The sequence below is a fragment of the Aphelocoma coerulescens genome (genome assembly GCF_041296385.1).
Source record: "Aphelocoma coerulescens isolate FSJ_1873_10779 chromosome Z unlocalized genomic scaffold, UR_Acoe_1.0 ChrZ, whole genome shotgun sequence".
Lineage (NCBI taxonomy): Eukaryota > Metazoa > Chordata > Aves > Passeriformes > Corvidae > Aphelocoma > Aphelocoma coerulescens.
In genome coordinates, this window is record NW_027184085.1 from 27,217,393 (window position 1) to 27,233,141 (window position 15,749).

General features: G+C 39.8%; 1 protein-coding gene across 2 annotated transcripts in view; it reads right to left on the reverse strand.

Moving 5' to 3' along the window:
* The window catches only part of RFX3 (regulatory factor X3), a 110,392-nt gene that overhangs the window by 56,108 nt on the left and 38,535 nt on the right, over positions 1-15,749 (reverse strand). For both annotated transcript variants that reach the window (XM_069000736.1, XM_069000735.1), the window contains exon 2: positions 1,335-1,459. In XM_069000736.1, coding sequence (XP_068856837.1) covers positions 1,335-1,451 — 117 coding nt within the window. In that variant the 5' untranslated portion in view covers positions 1,452-1,459. The remainder of the gene's footprint in view (positions 1-1,334; positions 1,460-15,749) is intronic.

Consider the following 15,749-nt stretch of genomic DNA (forward strand, 5'->3'; position numbering starts at 1 on the left):
AGTTTTCAGTCCCTCACACTGACCAGTACTTCACAAATTCAGTATGTAATATTAGCCCACTGGATGTATATCTGATATGCTGAAAACAAGCAACCATATAGCCCTAACAAACTGCCATCTTGTATCTGAAAAAGTGAAATACAGGAATAGCAAAGAACAAGTAATATAAACTATGTCTATTAAACATCTGTCATGAAAGAAGATAAAAATCAAACAAATTATCCAGATTGTATTTCACAAAGGAAAAAAGTATTTTACTCACAAACTTTACAAAAGTTATAGACAAAATCTCCTACAAAGGTTAGCTAAGTTCAAGCATCAAACTATAGAGCAATAGAACTACGAGACATTACAAACTGGGTCTACACAGCAAGAAAAAAATATTAGTGGAATGTATGAGACTGTGGGACACATATATAAAAATGCACTGGAATTTAAGAACTCAACAAATGCTGAAGAGTTTAATTTAGAGAAAAGTGCTCCACCAGCACAGAAACAAATGGCACTATTTAATAAAATATGTCTAGTTCTCATATTACTGATTCGGAAAATGTGAAGTCAGTTTTGATGAAAAACAACATCAGATGTCATCCAGAATACCCATCACACGGACAGCTAATGTCTGTGTTTTCTGGAAAAATCCTGGACAGCCATCATGGCTTTCACATTGAGTTCCCATTTTCTACCTCCACACTTTTCCTTTTTAGCACCCCATTTTCTTCTGCCACCATTTCCTCTAAAGCTCATGGGTGCTGCACAGGAGTAACCACCTCATGTAACAGAAGAGTGCACTGTGCTGACTGCTACACAAGTCTTCTTCCTTCCCTGGCAAATTTACATTATGAATTATTGATTGCCATACCATAATAATCTTCATGACATTGTGCAGGGAGTGACACTCTGTGGGGAGTCAAGCCTAGAGGTGCAAAGGACAGTGCTTTTCATATTTACATTTGTATTGCACTTACTTGGACATCCAAATGGATGAAGAAATTATGTAGTCAATAACTTCAGAAACATGCATTTTTTAAAGGAAAAAATGTAAATAGTCAGTAACATAAAGCAAACTTCTGTGAGCTACTGCATGAATTATATAATAAATAACAGTTAGAATCATGTATGAGTACTACCAGAGCTTGTCAGATGCTCTAGTTAAGGAACAGATCCCGAAAATAGCTTGCTTTTCTCTGGTTATTTTAATTTCAGCAAACTAAAATTGCTAAAAGTAGAGCAAAAGTTCCTTTAGCAGTCTTGCACAAAACCAAGTTCCTCATTATATTGTAAAGAACTATAATTTGGAATTTTTTTAAGTCTCAAAATTAACAGCCACGTACCTGTTGCTGAACTGGTACTTGCTGTACTACCTGTGTGGGCACTGCTGCCTGGCCAGCCACAGATGTCTGTAAAGTCACAGTCGAACCTGTATCTGCCCCAGTCTCTGATGTCTGCATGGTGATCTCTGAGTAAAATTAAGACATAAAATCAAAAGGTTAGTGCATAAATGTTTTTATTTTGTCACTTACATTAGCATAATATTTTGTCCTTTATCTCTGTTAATATTTTAAAATTAGCTAATACCAACCTTGTTATGAGCCCAAAGACTTTTTTCCCCCTACTAGCACACGAGTTTGTATAAATAGGGTTTTATATTACTTTTATCTTACTTCTATTTGAAATATCTTTTGTTTACATATGAAGAAACATGTCACTTATCTGAGCTTTGTCACTTTAGGAATAATTCAGAAAAATCAGCAGCAGATCTTCTCTCAGCTCGTAAATAACTGCTCAGCATTCAAAACCATTTTTTTCTCTGGCTTACTGAATTACACTAAAGTCTCTATACATTAAAATTCAAAGCTGAACTTGAAGCAGGCCACAGAATGAAGGGCTCTAGTCTGGAAAGCAAACTCTGAAAAGCATCTAATGAGTCATAGTGAAAAAACAACTCAACCTTCTTTAGTAGAAAGCATTAAAGCAATCAGTGTATTTAAAATCTAATAAGAAACTTTTTGACACTAAAACTACATAGAAATACATAAATGGTAGAAAAGTACCTATGATCATGGCCCTGACGTTCAAACGGAATGACAAAATTTGGGTAGAATAAAGAAATGGTTCAAGAATCAAGGAAAATGCCTGACATTAAGAAAACTTATCAGAAAGACAACTAAGAATGACATCCCTTCATAGGAAACACATACTCTGAGTTGCAGAGTCCTCAATTTTGCACAGCCAAAATGACAATACAACTGACTGGTGATAAACCAAAATGAATTCAAAATTGTGAATCAGCCTTTTATTCCCCCCTTAAATTTCTTTTAAGCAGTGGATGATTAACCAGTGAAAATAATAAACAGAAGAGGCAGGTTCTTTTTCACCTTCAAAACAGAAGGCTGTATGTTTCTGTGAAGAACTACAGTGAACAAACACAAATTACTAGTCTGTAAACCAAATGTTCTGTGAGAAATTTCACTGCCTTTAGTCACTATTAATCTGTATTAGCTACAGAATACTTTGGCAATCTGAGAACCACTGTCACTAAAAATGAGTAGCTTTATCATGCATAATAAAAGAGATTTATATGAAAAAAAATCTAATAGGTACTTTGAATGACCTATGCAAGTGATTTTTTTTCAGTTTAACTCATGAGACTCAGATGGCTGACAGTGAAGAAACTGGACTTTAATGCCTACCACCACCACCACCAAATAACAAGCTCCCCTAAAAATCCTACAATATTTTCTGAAACAAAACCATAATAAAAAATTCAGGGACATGCCACTAGATAGCAGGAGAAATTAATTACTGTACCAAAAAAATTTCAGTGTTCTCCTTTTTTGACAACAGAACCAGCTGTCAACAGCAAACTTTCCTTTCAAGGCTGGGTTCCACAGCAGTTTAAGCTGATTTAAGGCTGGGTTTCTGCAGTTCCTCCCTCCAACTATCTCTAATTCACTTTGAATTCAAACGTAGCCACTGCAGAGCAGGAAACAGGTATATAAATATGGTATGAGGTCAGGCAATAGGGCCAGGACCTTACCAATTGGGACCATTCTTGGTTTAAACTCCAGGAAACCATGCCTATGGCACACCTGACTGATTTAAATACTTCTTCCAAAATATTCAGAAAGACTGATAAATTATTGAAATTTAAATTCTGATAAAGTCTGATTAATCATCAGAATCTCAAGAGTTTCATGTTAACTGAACCCTCCACTTTTAAGCAGTGGACGCACTTCAGGACCCAGCACACCTGACAAAAATCAGGATACGAAAGAAAATAATTCCCCTGCACAGCTGGAAGGGAGGAGGTAGAGAATCAGGAATAAAGTTAAGCCTGGGAGGAAGTGGAGGGTGAGGGGAAGGTGTTTCAAAGATTTTGGCTTATTTCTTACTATCCTACCCTGATCTGATTGACAATAAATTAAAATAATTTTCCTCAAGTCAAGTCTGTTTTGCCTGTTGTGGTAATTGGTGAGCGATCTTTCTCTGTTGTTATCTTTATCAATGAGCTTTTAGTTACATTTTCTCTCCCTTGTCCAGCTGAGGACTGGAGAGATAGTGCTTTTGGTGAGCACGTGGCATTCAACCAGGACTGCTTCCATTATTCTGGTTTAGGTCTCCATCCTAAATGCAAAGTTTTATTATAGTTCAGTACACTGTACAGATTTTTCCATCTAGGTACCATACAATATGGTTTGATGGTCAACCTTAAGCATATTCCTATTTACTGGAAGTTTTTCTAGCATCACATCCATGATGCAGTCAGTGTCATTCTTTTACACTGCATCAATATGGAGAACACAATTTTATAATAGTACTGGTTTTGGATGGGGTAGAATTAACCTTCATTACAGTGGCTGGCATTGGGCTGTGTTTTGGATTTGTGCTGAACTCAGAAGTTGATAATACAGAGATGTTTTTGCTGTTGCTGAGCAGGGCTTGCACAGAGCCAAGGCTGTCTCTGCTTTTGGTACTGCCACACTGGGGAAGGGACTGGGGGTGCTTAGGAGCTTGGGAGGAGACAGAGCCAGGACAGGTGACCCCAACTAACCAAAGGGATATTCCAGACCCTGTGGCACCATGCTCAGCGTATAAAGTGGGAGGAAGAAGGAGAAAGGGGGCGGACATTTGGAGGGATGTTGTTTGTCTTCCCAAGTCACTGTTACGTGCGATGGGGCCCTGCTCTCCTGGAGATGGCTGAACACCTGCCGGCTCACGGCAAGCACTGAATTAATTCCTGGTTTTGCTTTGCTTGTGCGTGTGGCTTTTGCTTTCCCTATTAAACTTTTTTTATCTCAACCCCTGAGCTCTCCAGCTTTTACCCTTCTGACTCTCTCCTCAGTCTCGCTGGTGGGAGAGTGAGTGAGTGGCTATGGGGGCTCGGCTGCTGTCTGGGATTAAAGCCACAACAATAATCTAAATGAAGACTCTCCCATTTTTTTCACTGACAGCCTATGTAAGTAAAGGAAGTGAATATTACAGCAGAAAAGACGTCATCCTTGCCTAATTGGACTGTCAGGTGTATGACAAACAACAGATGAATGTTTGACAAGGCCCTTTTTATTCTGCCTAATTAAGCAGCTGGACACACCCGTCTGCTAATGGTATTGCTTTGTATAGCCAGCGCTTGTTGCACGACGTGACTGTAACAAGCTAAACAGGCCACATTCTGAAAGAAGACTAATTAACCCCTCCAAGTGGGAAAAGATACTGTCGGGACCCAGCTGCTGAAAGCAACAAGGTTAGTATTTCCTCAGTGTAATGGGCAGAATTTAGGCAAAGCTACTATGCTGAAAATTACTCCTCTCCTATATACCCTGTGGAGTTTACTGTTGTCTGTTAAATTCCCTAAAGATTTTTTTTTTAATATAACCGAATTCTCAGTTGGAATCCTTCTGTTTTCTAAACTTGAAATATGAAGACAGAATGATTTAAGAGTCTAACTTGCTCTATTACTTACCAAAAGAGATTGTTAAAATGTGTCAGATTACTGTTTATTTTGTTCCTGGACTACTTCACACTGAACTAATTTACTTTTTTAAGCAACCAGAGTTTGCAAAGTTTTGTTCAGCTACATATGCTTTATTGTCTAGATCGAATAATGTAGCAGGCTTTAATTCAATGCAGAAAATGAAAGCCTGTAATTTACTTTCAAGTGCAGCAGGAAATTTCTTTTTTCTCCTCCAGAAGCCTAAACAAAACATCACAGAAGGTAAACTGAACTAGATCTCGTAATCACATGCAGTAATGGCAGGCTTTTAATAGTCAGAATAAAAGGCTAATCTTAAGATCTTATCTATTTATAATGATGAATAGCCAATATACTAATTAAGAATTTGCAGCAACATAATGTGTTTCTCAATACAGGAAAACTTCTCAGAACATTAAGTTTCAACAATTAATACAGAATGCTTGGTTCCTGAACAAGAGTATAAATGGAAATAATTTTCTGTAATACACTATTTTCACATAAGCATTCCTTTTCAATTTTTGTATAAACAAAAATTTTATGAATAATTGCCTTTATAATTGTGCAGTGTTAGCCACAAAGCAGGAAACAGATTACACAAGCTATTCACAGAGGAAGAACAGAATATTACAAATAGTTTCTAGATACTAACATATTTTCATGTTAGAACCCCAGTTTCTTACTAAACACTGTTTGATTGTTTGTCATCTCCCAAGGTTTTTTGCAATACCAAAGTAGGCAGCTGAACTCTGCCTGATATTAGATAGATGCTAATAGATGCTAAATATTGCAGTTAGTACTACAAATTTCTTTACTCTTTTTTCAGCTTTTCAGAGATTTATGGAGGAATAATAGTTAACTGAGTGGCACAGATAGAAGCAGTCTCTCCGGATTTAGGTATATACTTTCCAGTAGTAAAACACTGTAAAATAGTAACAAACAGAAGGGTGAAATATAGAGATACACACTGGAAGGGACCTGTTCAAGTAGAAACTCCTGGCAATTCCTTCAAAAAAGTTCATAACATAAAAAGCATTTTCTTGACAATCAGTTTACTAAGTACCTAGGAACAGTACTAGTCAACAACAGTCATAATGAAATTCCATATGACCAGCAGACCACAGCACATGGCTGCTTAGACTGAATGACTACTTCATGACTCTCTCACTTTGATCTACCTAATTTTACCTTCAAAATCATCAAAATTGTATTCACTCTCGCAGGTAAATTAGTCAGTATTACACAGGAGCCCTACCCATCAGTACACACCAGCAACAAGATTACATTCACAAAGAGGATAAAGCTGCTCAAAATTTTTGTTGTGAGAAAACTAGCAAACCATCAAACAATTACATTTATGTTATTCTAAAACTAAATTAATTTGTTCACTAGAGATTCTGTGAGTAGAAGAGTCCAAGTGGTGTTTTCCTTCATCCTGGGTGAAAGGGTGTGAGGAAGAGGGCACTGATACTGCACATCAACACTTGGTTGTAGAACTGGAATTGGCAAACACAGCTTTGGTTTTTATGACCATAGGGCCTTCTCTGAGGTCAACAACAGCTTAGGAGAGATGGGATGCACCTCATTAATTGGGGCAGAGATATTTTTGCCAGCAGGATGTGAAATAGGGAGGGAAAGAGTTTCCAGCAGCCCTATGAAGGAGCGGTGGACAGGTTGGACAAGCAAAGGCCTAGGGTGACATGAATGAAAGGCAACACATAATCAAAAAGTGAGGCTTAAGCAGGGTCACCTCAAGCATGTGCATGTGAACAAGGAAGCACCTACAGAGCATGTTTATGAGGAAGCCACACAGACCTTCTTTCAGAAATCAGCATGCTGAAGTGCCTTTCTGAAGAGCTCATATGCGAAGGGGTGGTACAATGGCTCACACTCAGCATGGTGAATAAACATGAGGAATAGAGACCTCTGTGCACTTGCAGGACTATCGTCTTGTTGGGATGACAGTGATGTGCTGGGATAGCAAACATAACTGAGCAACAGCAATGGAGCGATCTGACCTTAGTTTGTTCTTTCAGAAATAAAAATGTCTTTAGGAAACAATCTAGGATGAAGTTCTCAGGAACTTCTTGTTGGCATGGTGTTTTGTAGTGTTTAACCAGAAACAAGTTTAGATAAAGAATTAAATAAATTACAGAACACTTCTACAAGTTTACTGTGCTTTCTAAGCTGATATTTACACTGCTAAGTCTAGTATATTACGTCTTTTAATTCACAGTTAGTCGAATATTATCCATCTTTAATAGTACTCAGATACTTTTCAGATACTGAGGCATCTGTCTTTATTATATTAGCATAACTGTCATCGGCTGGAATAAGCATGTTCACAATCTCCCCAAAATATCTGTATGCAGCATTATAGTTACAATATCAAATGAAATTTCTAGCTTGAGCCAAGATCTTATTCTAAGGCACTAACGATAGCAGCAGAATTAATTATAAAGTCTAACATGTATAATGCTACTTCTTCACACCTTTCAGAATTATTGACAACAAAATGTATTTTGATTACTTTCTGAGGAAGAATATGAAAGCAGGAGAACTACCTGAACAAAACAGCTTTTTTTGCTTCTGTATCATTTATACAGTTATGAAAGGAGATCTCTAGGTTGCTTCAGAAGTGAGTTATGGGTATTTGGGTGGGGTTTTTTCTCTGAGTATGATATTGTGCTACAGTCCTTTCATCGAAAGACTGAATGTGCAACTGATAATAATGAAATAAAGGGAGAAAAAGTGATGTCAAAATGGAGACTATATTTATTTTGACCACTCAGTAGATCAAAACAAAATTTAAAAGTTAAAACGTTATAGCTGGGAAAATCTCCTTTATTAAAAGAATGAGCAGTATTAAAGGAAACGGCTTATGCTCTCCATGTGTCACCTCTGTGTTACAAATTTTCTGATTGTGATCCTTATTGTTGGACTTTCGCCAAATGACAGTACAGTCCCAGAGACTGGAAGGGATCTGCTCAAGCAGTGCTACCTACAGGCTTCTACCCATCTGCCCAGGACCACATCCAGGTGATTTTTTAATATAGCCGAGAATAGGAACTCCACAGCCTCTATGGACAACCTATGCCCATTCTTGGACAGCCTCACAGTAAAAACCTTTGGTTCAGGTTGAGAGAGGGACACCTGTTATTGCCTCTTTTACCTACATTTGGCACCACTGAAAAGAGTCAGCTCTGCCTTAGCCCACATCATAACTTAACACTTAAAATGTTGTCATATTAGTAATACACTGACATGTTTCCAATGCTTCATTTAGCCATTTCATCACCAGGTACAAGAAGAAGGAAACAATTCATGCCTGAATTATTGCCCCAATGGCTGTGTTATTAATTTTCTTCCTTTACCCATCACCTCAGCAGAAGTTAAACAGAGAGACATGTGACAATCCACAGTTCCCATATGAATAGGGATGGGGGAAGCCAAGTAAGAAAAAGAAAAAAAAAAAAAAGGAGAGGAAAAAAAAAAGAGAATGGTACAAATAAAGGGAGACACATAGGTTTCACCCAGTAGCAACCTTACCACATCATATTCAGGTTACCATCAATATCATTTGCCAAACTAGAATTTACAGTGGACAGGAAGAGAGCTTAGGATAAAAGCAGATGAAAGCTCTTAAAGGGCTATTTACACCTCTCTAGAAACTAAAAGTGGTCCAATATTAAAATATCTTTAAATTTTGGAACATGTACAGAATAAAAGGTTAAACAGCATGGTCCTGTCTTGCTACATCATATTAGAGAACAGCAGTTCTAATGCAATATTGTGCATCTAAGGGAAAAAGAAAAGGAAGAGAGACATCTTTTCTCTTATTCTGAACTACAGCAAAGTTTGTGTCAAAATCCATACATCACAAAATTATCAGATTCCAAATGACTGACATTTTGGGTTGTTTTAGGATGCATAAATCTTAATATTTAAGTTTATGAGAAGTTGAAGCAGTTCAAAACCTTGGAAGCAGTGTTACAGGCCCACAAATACTTCACATTATTTTCATGCAAGACAGCATTGATACTGATATATAATCCTAATCCCCACAATATTTAACTGAAGTGGCTAGTGTACATACTACAGTAACTGGATAACTGTGTGATGGCACCCTGTGTATACAACACCTTTGAGTTACATTAAATTCTATTTTTGCTGGAAGAATTGCATTATAGTACAATTAAAATTTTACATTCTTTTGAAAGGAAGTGTTTTGGTAGTAGCACACAACAAAACTAAGTTTATGCTAGAAAAATTTACTAATATGTGTATGTTAAGCAGAAGTTTAAATTTAAAAAGTATGACATTTTCTGACAGTATTATACCAGGTTTTGGACATTAACTCTCTACAGCTTCTGTTTCTACCACGTGATACTCTTCTCTTGACTAAGATACAGAATACTGCTCTGAGATTTGAGAATCCTAGTAAAAAATATTGTTGGCACACTGAAAATTATTTGGAGAAGTATGTTCTAAACATCTCAGGCTTAGGCTCTGAAAAATGATGACAAATTATCACAGAATCATAGAACCATTAATACTGGAAAATACCTCCAAGATCAAGTCTGACCTTTGACCAAACACCACCACAGCCACTAAACCATAGCACAAAGTGCCATATCTGCTCATTGTTTGAACACTCCCAGGGATAGTGACCACTACCACTTCCCTGGGCAGCCCATTCCAATGCTGAAACACAGTCAAAATTTTTTCCTAATATCCAACATGAACCTCTCTAGGTGCAAGTTGAGGCCATTTCCCCTTGTCCTGTCAGTTGTTGCCTGTGAGAAAATGCTGGCCTCCATCCTGCTACACCCTCCTTTCAGGCAGCTGCAGAGAGTGATAAGATCCCCCTGAGCCTCCTTTCCTCCACAACCTCAACTCTATCAGCTGCCCCTCATAGGACTTGTATTCCAGACTCTTCCCCAGATCCATTGCCCTTCTCTGGACATGCTCCAGCACCTCCATGTCCTTCTTGTAGTGAGGGGCCCAAAACTGAACACAGGATTTAAGGTGTGACCTCACCAGTGCTGAGTACAGGGGGACAATCCCATCCCTGGTCCTGCTGGCCACACTGTTGCTGATTCAAGTCAGCATGGCTTTCTTGGCTAAATGTGAAATCCATTTGGTTACTAAATACAGAAGATACAGCTGTCTTTTATCTATGAAAGTACAAGGAAGGAGATTTTAACAAGAATATAGTAACTCTGACACCAGTAAAGAAGCAAACTAAGACAAATGCTTTCCCTATTGACCTCGGAAGCATGCTAATAGTCTTACAGCTGGGATATCTGCAGGCTTACTTCAGGGATAACTATATGAAATCTACTTAAACAATGAATGGAGTGGATAAAATCTCATCAGTTTCTCCCATTCCTGTCTTCCTCAACCTGCAACTTTATTTTGTAAGAGAAGGATGTATATCGTCATGTCAAGAGACAAGCTAGTGACTATTTTACTTTGCTAATGACTGAGGCACCAGCTATACCTTTCCTTGGAGCTTTCCTTCCCTATTTGTGAAAACGTGTAATTTTATTCTTTATACTACACTGCTTGCTTAAAACAGAAAAATTAAATAAATTCTTGTTCACCTTATACCCAGACACCTAAAAAGAATGAATTAGAATCAGAAGTACAGTATTTTATCATATTGGATTGTGTGCCAGTCTGTAACTATTTGCAGGAAACAGATAAATAGAAAGATGTCTGAAAATAGATATTAACCCTCTGAAGAAACCCGAAGACCAATGTCTTTGATTAATGCTTGACTCTTAGCTTGTAACAGACTAATCAACTAGGAGTAGATGCGTGCCTGAAATTTGGAGATTTGATCAGTGTCTCTCAGAATATTCCCATTACAACAGTTCCCAATTACCCAGTAATAATAGCTGTAATAATTCACACCTTAGCTGCAACTGGGACTCTGCTTGGTATGGTGTCAACTCACTTGAAAATGGAGAAGAAAGCACTGGGAATTCAAGATAATTCTGAAATACAATATAATTAGAAAAGAATTAAGATCTCAACAGACAGGGAATGTAGAAGATGATAAGGACACACAGTGTCCAGATGAACTTCATCCTACTCACATCTGTCATTCTGCACCTAGCAGCTGTGTAGCCAAACAAGCCTTGCTTATCCTTATACCTTTCTGCCAAATTACCCTCCTATCCTAGGAGGAAGGGAAGGGAAGGGAAGGGAAGGGAAGGGAAGGGAAGGGAAGGGAAGGGAAGGGAAGGGAAGGGAAGGGAAGGGAAGGGAAGGGAAGGGAAGGGAAGGGAAGGGAAGGGAAGGGAAGGGAAGGGAAGGGAAGGGAAGGGAAGGGAAGGGAAGGGAAGGGAAGGGAAGGGAAGGGAAGGGAAGTCTATAGCCATTCTGTAATTTTGGCTGGAATAGAGTTAATTTTCTTTACAGTGGTTGGTGTGGGACTATGTGCTGGATTTGTGCTGAACACAGGGCTGATAAAATAGAGATGCTTTTGCTATTGCTGAGCAGGGCTTACACAGAACCAAGGCCTTTTTTGCTTTTGACACTGCCATGCTGGTGAGGAGACTGGGGGTGCACAGGAGGTTGGGAGGAGACATGGCTAGAACATCAGCATATAAAGTGGGGGGAAGAAGGAGGAAGAGGGGGGCAATTGGAGCAATGGCACTTGCCTTCCCATGTCACCATTATGTGTGATGGGGACCTGCTCTCCTGGAGATGGCTGAACACCTGCCTGCCCATAGGAAGCACTGAATTAATTCCTTGTTTCTTACTTTGCTTGTGTGTGTGGCTTTTGCTTTCCTATTAAACTGTTTTTATCTCAATCCATGAGTTTTCTCACTTTTCCAATTCTCTCCCCAGTCTCACTGGCAGGGAAGTGAGTGAATAGCTGCATGGGGCCTAGCTGGCAGCTGCAGCTAAATTGTAACAGTCCGTTTTGGTGCCCAATGTGAAGCACAAAGGGTTCAAGACAACAACAGATTTGACTGGACTGTACTAGATCGAATTTATAGCTAATGCCAATGGCTAGTAATGAGCAGGCTCCTGTGCTTACCATGGGGCTTGCTTGCCTGACAGAATATTAGTCTAGTGCTCATTAGTGGCCACTTATTGCTTTTGCTACTCACTGCAGTCCTGTGCTGCTGATCACCTCACTGTGTTGTGTTCAACAGCATTTTGAAAATAGTCATGGCAAAATGCCTGGGCTGGCAGGTGACCAGGGTGTTGCTGCTGTTTTCCGTGCTGTTGTACTGGACAGGCTGGAACACCGGTGTGAACTTGAGCAGAAGGATGAGTCCATCCAGGAGCAGGCACCTACTTGCAGTCCATGGAGGACCCCACAGTGGAGTAGCTGGATGCCTGAAAGCAGCTGTGACCAGTCTGCGATAGGCTCATACAGGAGCAGGTTCCTGGCAGGACCTGTGGATGCATGGAGAGAGGAGCCCACCCTGGAGCAGGTTTGCTGGCAGGACTTGTGAACCTGTGAGGAACCCATGCTGGAGCAGTCTGTTTCTGAAGGACTGCACCTTGTGGAAGGGATTCAGGCTAGAGCAGTTCATGAAGAGCTGCAGCCTGTGTCAAGGACCCACACTGAAAAAGTGGAGAACTGTCTCCTATGGGTGGTACCCCATGATGGTGGAGGGGAAGCAAGAGATTCCCCAGCAGCCTGTTTTGATGAAGACCATGGTGAGGCAGGCTGTCTCTCTGCAGCCCATGGAGGTTAAGCAGGAACCCCTTGCTGCTAGGCAGGGTAGGAACAAGGGAAAGAGGTCACTGCAATGTTAAACCATAAAGCCTGGCCCAGAAGGACAAGGGATAGAGATAGTAATGGATATACCTTTAAACTCTTGTTGTAAGGCATTATTCGAGTTGCATGTTATAGGAATTACAATGACAGTAACCACTCAAACCAGTGGTGGAGAAGCCTTACAAGAATCAGCTCCAATGCAGCAGTGACCTGACCTAAGCTGGCTTTGGTGCCCAGTTAGTCCATGTAACACACCACTTCTCCTGTTCTGAGTGACCACCAGAACAGATGGAGCCCAAAGCCATGGACTAAATGAACTCAACAGATGTTTTGTGGACATTTTATGAACATTTTGCTGAGGTGGTCCACATGCTAAGGGAATGCCATCTCTGTATTATATCAAACAATGGAAAGGGGATGGTGGTTAATGAAGTCATACTGAGTAGTATGGGACCTGAGCACGACGTAAATGCTAGGAAATAAGGGCTGGAATGTGCCAGGTTTAGCCTGGGGTAGAGTTAATTTTCTTCACAATGGCTCTTATCAGGTTACGTTTTTAATTTGTGCTGAATACAGGGTCAACGATACGGAGATATTTTTGTTATTGCTGAACAGTGCTTGCACAGAACCAAGGCCTTTTATGCTTCTTGTACCACCCTACCAGTGAGTCAGCTGGGGATGTGCAAGAAGCTGGGAAGGGACACAGACAGGACAGCTGACCCCAAATGACCACAGGGATAACCGTTCTGATTCTCTCCCCCATCCTGTTGGTGACACAGTGACTAAGCACCTGCATGGGCTTTAGGTGTCAGATGGATTTAAACCATACGTAACACAAAGAATATTCCAAAGAATAAAATGCAGTCCTTCTGCAATCTGTCAGAAGCACTGACAATGAAGCCATGAAGAATGATCCAAAGTTTTGTGAACACTTCAGTGCAAAGCTCCTTTACTGATCACATTCAGTCATGCATTATGAGGAATGCTCTAGGCAGAGCATGCAAACTCTTCCTTAGCACCAGAGTAATTAACTCTGCCTTGAAGGCTCAGTCAGCCCTGAACACTGGCATAGCTTGCTCATTGTCTGTGCAGTACTGGGCAGATATATCCTCTGAACTCCCCAAATTGAAAAAAATTTCTAAAGTTATTTCAAGGAAATCAAATTTTTGGACTTAAGAACTGAACAAATAATTCACAGGAAGCTGTGGAACCTGAAAATATGGAACCAACAATTGTGGGATATGCCCAGCCCTTGCCCTGGAGGGATCTCTGCTGAGACAAGAGATTTCGCAATTGCCCAGCAGGACTCCCTGAAGGGGCAGCCGCTTCTTGGGTCATGGCGAGGAAAAGTGGACCCACAATCCTTTGAGAGACACTATGCAGATCTTTCTGTAACCCATTGGTCTGTCCCAGACCCTCTGTAACCCATTGGTCCCCTGCTGATCCCCTGTATCCCTATAAAAGGGAGCCACCTAGCTCTGTGAGGGAGAGAGCTCGTCCCTGGCTTTCCCCTTCGCCGGAGGGGACCAACAATAAAGCTACCTCTGTGCGGAACCAGCCACACGGGCCTTCTCGTCTCTCTCTCTGGTCTGGTTTGGCCTGGAGGCTGCCCTGCAGAGCTGAGCTGGAATCACAAGCTGAATCACTAAAGAGCTGATAGCCTCTGCAAGGGCCCTCCTTTGCCAACAGCTGAGGGAAGACACTGGGCCTCGGGAAGGCGATCCCTTTCGGGACCATCTCTCCGGACCAGTCACCTCTTCCTGGGTCAGAGCCACTGACCCCCCACCAGCTGAAATAAACAATAGAAAATTTTTTTTAAATGTAGTATTTTGAATAACTTCAGGTACTAGATCAACCACAAATTGGTGGCTTAGTACTTCTGATTCATCAGAAGGCTTGTATTTTCTTAAGCCATAATCTGATATATTTTGTTTTCAATGGAGAACATTCCTCTCTCTTCTTAAGACTACTTAAGACTGTTCCTGTCTTGACAGGGTTTGCTATAGTAGAACATTAATCTTTCAAGATACTTTGACAACTTTATTTTATATTGCAAAGAGAATCTGCAAGGACTAAATTGTTTAAAGAGCAGACAGTGGAATGTATATTAATTTATATCTGTGATTTTTAAAATATACAAATCCCAGCATATTATGTGCTCTCTATTTTAATACTAATCATAGAAGAAAAATTCTCATATGCTCTATTTATGCTGATAGTTTTAATCATGTATGACATTAACTTATTCCAGATGTCTTTCTGATATCCCTAAACAACAATACGCTGTAATATGTATTAAGTGTTGACACATTAAAAATGACCAAGTATTTAGACGTAACTGGAGTAAAGAAAATGGGAACTGCAGATTGATATATCCTTGCAGTAAAGACAACCAACAGCAGACTTGACTGTAACAGGAAGGGGTAGCCAGCAAGTGCCTCAGTTCCAGCCTTTAGACCCCATCTGGAATGCTCCATCCATCTATCCATCTTTGGACTCTGCAGAAGTTAAAAAAAAAAAAGCAGCAAGTATATTTGATGTGGGAGGAAAGGCATATCAGAAGGGATTTGTTCAGCCTTAATAGAAGAAGTTTACAAACATGTAATTTCCTGAAGAAGGATGCACAGATAAATTGCTTGCCTCCTGAATTTCGTGACATACCTTTATAACTTCAGAAACATCCAAATACTTGTAGTGGTAAATAAGATTATGGCATTACCAGAGTTTCTCTGAGATAGCCTCCCCACATACTCAATCTTAGAAGCAGCCAATTTCCAGATGTATTCTAAATGCTAAAGATGATGCTTAAGCTGCAGCACAGCGACTATAATTCTCAAATAAATCAGTAATCTAGTAGTTTTTCTAAGACAACCTAAACCTTGATTAAAAAAAACAAAACAGAGACTGTAAGCAAAGAGCTTAGATTTCTTAATTCAACCTAAAAAAACCCTAACAACCTTCCTCACATAACTCATTTATTTCTTCTTAACCCATCTAATATCTTGGGGAAAAAACAAACCAGTAGCCACT